General features: G+C 43.4%; 1 protein-coding gene across 1 annotated transcript; it reads left to right on the top strand.

Moving 5' to 3' along the window:
* Nucleotides 1-607: 607 nt before the first annotated feature.
* LOC778008 (taste receptor, type 1, member 3) lies at nucleotides 608-4,595 on the top strand. Its single transcript, NM_001078629.1, is given in 8 exon segments — nucleotides 608-804; nucleotides 874-1,174; nucleotides 1,774-2,130; nucleotides 2,214-2,630; nucleotides 2,723-2,926; nucleotides 3,268-3,388; nucleotides 3,554-3,924; nucleotides 4,002-4,595. Coding segments are annotated over 8 exon segments (2,562 nt in total).

The following is a 4,595-nucleotide window of genomic DNA, read 5'->3' as shown; positions in this document are numbered from 1 at the left end:
TAAAGGCAACATCCCTTAGCCTACAACAGTGATTAGGTTTCCAAAAAAAAAAAAAGAAAAAAGCTGGGTCTAGTTTTCATGCAAACATTGTGGGAGGAAATGTGTCAATTTGATTTGTAGGTTTTTGCATGGAAATGGGAAATGCAAAACCAAAGATTGAGGTAAAAGACACAGAGCACCTAAAAAAAACACGTGAAAAAAAGTGATGTGCGCCATTTAAAGAAGCTGCTGAAGCTAATCGGATAGCATTCCTGGTTTTATTAAAATGATACCACCCGGTGAATCATCAACAGTCATAACACACAAAATAGACCGAAAAGGTAAAGGGGACCCCATATATGCACAGAAAGCGGATCCACAGAGGAGATTTAAGAAATCCATTTAGTGTATAAACATGGGCTGTTGACTTTGGACTTCCTGAGAATATACACCACAAATGTAAATGTAGGTCAATATTTGAGGGCTCATTTAACATGATTTGAACACCTTCAGCTGGGCGGAAAAGGGCCAGCACCAATCAGACCTATATCTGGGCTTTTACGTAATCTTGTATACGAATGATGGACAGTGTTAAAGTGCTGCCTTTACTGCAGCTTCCACCTGCATCATGGCCGTATCTCCCACTCTGCTGGTTTTATTCTGGGTTTTTAAGATGACCAGCGCTACTCCGGCGTGGTTCCAAAACATCTCGACCAGTCTCTTCAACTTGCCTGGAGATATCAAGCTTGGGGGGCTTTTCCCCCTCAACCGGCTCACTAGCAACCTCAGCCAGAGGACGGAGCCAGACCAAATCAGCTGTGACAGGTGACCGTTAGGGAAAATAACACAAGATTTTGAACTGATTAACCTGATAGGATGCATCCTTCCCGACAGGATAAACACATACGGACTGGGCATGGCTATCGCCATGAAATACACAGTGGATGAAATCAATGCCAACCAAATTCTGCTGCCCGGAATCCAGTTGGGTTATGAAATCTATGACACCTGTCTCCAGTCAGCCATCATCGTCAGACCAACCCTCTCACTCCTCTCTGCAAAACATGACAACACTTTGAGCGTGCAGTGTAATTACACCAACTATGAGACCAGCATATCAGCTGTGATTGGACCCAACAACTCAGAAATGGTGTCAGTCATAGGGAAACTGCTAGGATTCTTCCTGATGCCACAGGTTTGGTTGTACACACACAAACACACACACCCACACACACACGTTCACTCTTATCTTACCAAAATATTATCATCACTGAGCGATACCCAAGGAATATCGTCTTCCATAGACACATAATACAGTAAGTAAGCACCCGAACAGTGCTTTGTAAATCTATATTAAGTACTCATTCACCTGGTTTAGTAATGTGAATATCTCTGATTTTTTTGTAAAGAGTAGTCTAATTTAAGCATATTTGGAGAAGATAAACCTTATTACAACTTTTTTTTCTGGTCTGGTTTCCAGTGTTTTCCAGTGATTTTTCTTTTAATTACATCAAATCCAGTTTGTGTGACCTTTCCATACTATAACATCTGGCAACTTACCAAATTAAATCCCTCTGCTTCAAGTAATTATAGTAATATGGTTTTTAAAAAGATCCAGAAGATGCCTAACACAGTAACATAGAGAGGCAAGAACAAATTTCAGAAATCTATGTAATAATTATAATTAAGACTGTATATTAGGCCTTCTGTTTTGATACTAGAGAGAATTTAATGGAATGGAATTTAAAAGTGATGATGTTTGTGTCCCATAATATTATAATCTTCTGTCTTCAGATAAGCTATGGTGCCACAAGTGAAAAATTCAGCGATACTGCTCTCTACCCATCATTCTTCCGGACGGTGCCCAGTGATAAATGGCAGGTCGAAGCCATGGTTCTTCTGCTGGAGGAGTTCAACTGGAACTGGGTGGCTGTGGTGGGCAGTGATGAGGAGTATGGACAGCGAGGAGTGCAGGACTTCTCCAAACTAGCAGCAAATAAGTCCATTTGTGTGGCGTATCAGGGGTTAATTCCAGTCTACACAGACCCGGAACCAATGGTTAAAACCATCCTCAGTAATATCAACTCAACTAAAGCCCGCGTAGTGATTGTGTTTTCTCTCTCAAACCAGGCAGAAATCTTTTTCAAAGAGGTTGGTAAAGACTGGATGAGATCATTTGGAAACAGTTATTGATCTTTAATCCTGTTGGATTTGACCCGTCTCATCTCAAACAGGTCATCAGAATGAAACTAAAAGGGGTGTGGATTGGCAGCACAAGCTGGACCATAAATGATGCTGTCACCTCTCTCCCCGACATCCAAACGGTTGGGACCATCCTGGGATTTGTCGAACAAACACAAAGTGTGGACCTTCTCCGTGCCTACACGTACGCACTCTTAAACAAACTGAGTGAAGAGCGTGCACACACACGCTCTTCGGCACAAAACTCCAATTATCCTTCCAATCCGTGCCCACAATGCTGGAACTTGTCACCTGCTAATATTAGCTTGGTGACGGACCTTGTGATACAACGCAAAGCCTTTAGTGTCTATGCTGCCATCTACAGTGTAGCACAGGCACTGCACAATTTTCTGCAATGCAATTCGACTGCATGTAAAAATACGTCTGAAGTCAAAATCTATCCCTGGAAGGTAATTTCTTGTTCAATACAGGGCAAGGAGTGGGAAAAAAAATCAGATTGTAACTTTCAAAACTGTCATAAAATGTGTTTTTTCTGTTGCAGCTGCTGAAGACTCTGAGACACACAAAAGTGGACATAAATGGCACAATGTTAGAGTTTGACAGCAATGGCAACCCAAATGTTGGATACAATTTGATTGAGTTGATCTGGAAAAATTCAACACTGGAATTTGTAGAGGTTGGAAGCTTCAATAAGATTTTGAACATCAACGTGTCCCTGTTCAAATGGCACACTGAAACCTCAGAGGTAATTTAAGAATTAAAAATGATTGTGGATTAACCAATGGTGTCAAAATATAGCTGACAACATTTAAATAACCGAATGATTGGAATTTCCATGGCCTTATTTCTTTAAGATGAAAACATAAATCAAGCAATAATAAAACCAAATATCATTCTGTCTTTGTGCGCATCTGCCTGGGGATTTCACTGAGAGAGAATCTGGGATGTTGCATGAGCCTAGTAGATCGTGTGGCCACTTCTGTCACTCCGGGACCAAGTTATGAAAACATGAAAACTCTTCTGTAATTGAGTTTGAACGGTTCTTTCACAATATCATGATATAATCCAGCTGCACAACCTTTGCAGGTTCCTCAGTCCACCTGTTCAGCAGCGTGTGGAGAAGGCCAGGTCCACAGAGTCAAAGGATTCCATTCCTGCTGCTTTGATTGTATTGACTGTTTACCAGGAACCTACCAGGCACAAGACGGTAAAAGTGGGCAGCATCTGAGGTTTAGGTTAGCTTCACCTTGTTAAGCTTAGTTTATTAGTTGAATCTCCACAAATTTGCAGATAAGTTCCTCTTAATGTCTGTGCAAAACTTTTCAACACTTCCTTTCTTTACATCTGGTTGACTATGATGTCTTACTCACAGGGGACATTCAGTGCACCCCATGTCCTCCCCGTCAGTGGTCTCTGGCACGCAGCTCCAGGTGCACCGACCCCATCTATGACTACTTGTCCTGGGACACACCAGAAGCTTTACTACTGACTCTGGCTATAGTGCTGGTCGTACTATTCATGGGGTCAGTGGTTGTGGTCTTCGTGAACCACAGGGAGACGGTGCTGGTGACTGCTTCAGGGGGGACTCTGAGTATTGTGGTTCTGCTCGGTCTGATGGGAGCTTGTCTCAGTCTGCTGCTGTTCCTGGGACAACCAGGGGACACGGTGTGTCGTCTCCAGCTGCCCCTCATTTCTGCCTTCCAAACAGTGCCCCTCTCCATTATCATGTCCATTTCTCTGCAGGTGAGGAACAACTATAAACTCGTCGCTGTGCCGTACAGCAATGTTACTTAACTTCAAATCCTTCTTTTTTGAAACAGATTTTCTTTGTGTCAGAATTCCCAAACTTAGCAGCCTCTTACCTGCATGTACTCAGAGGTCCTGGAACGTGGCTGCTCCTGCTGACCTGTTGTGCTGTGCAGGCCGGCATCTGTGGCTGGTTTGTCCAGGACGGACCGTCTCTGTCTGAATATCTGGCAGACAGGAGGGTGGACTTTGTGAGATCCTTTCTGGCTTGTCCAGTGTCGCCTTTGTCTGGCTTTGCCCTCATGCAAGGTTTCAGTGCTGCCATGGCGCTCATGTCATTCATGTGCACCTTCATGGCAACAAAACCTCTTCATCAGTACAACCTGGCGAGGGACATCACCTTTTCCTCCCTCATCTACTGTGTCATTTGGGTGACCTTTATTCCAATCTACATCGGTCTGGAGGAAAAACGCAGGGCAATTATTCATGTTTCCTTTATCCTAGCAAGCGACCTGGGTCTGGTGGCGGTGTACTACATCCCAAAATGTTACTTCCTGTTGAAAACACCTGAGCTCAATACTGCAGATCACTTCTGTACCTTTCTGGAAGGTCTCCAACCAACACCAGCTCAAGAGGAACCACAGACCCAGACAGAGTCAGAGCAATAG

Source organism: Takifugu rubripes, chromosome 19 (assembly GCF_901000725.2).
Source record: "Takifugu rubripes chromosome 19, fTakRub1.2, whole genome shotgun sequence".
In the NCBI taxonomy this organism is placed as follows: domain Eukaryota; kingdom Metazoa; phylum Chordata; class Actinopteri; order Tetraodontiformes; family Tetraodontidae; genus Takifugu; species Takifugu rubripes.
The sequence above is the reverse complement of the archived record's forward strand: the minus strand, read 5'-3'. Positions and strand labels throughout refer to the sequence as shown.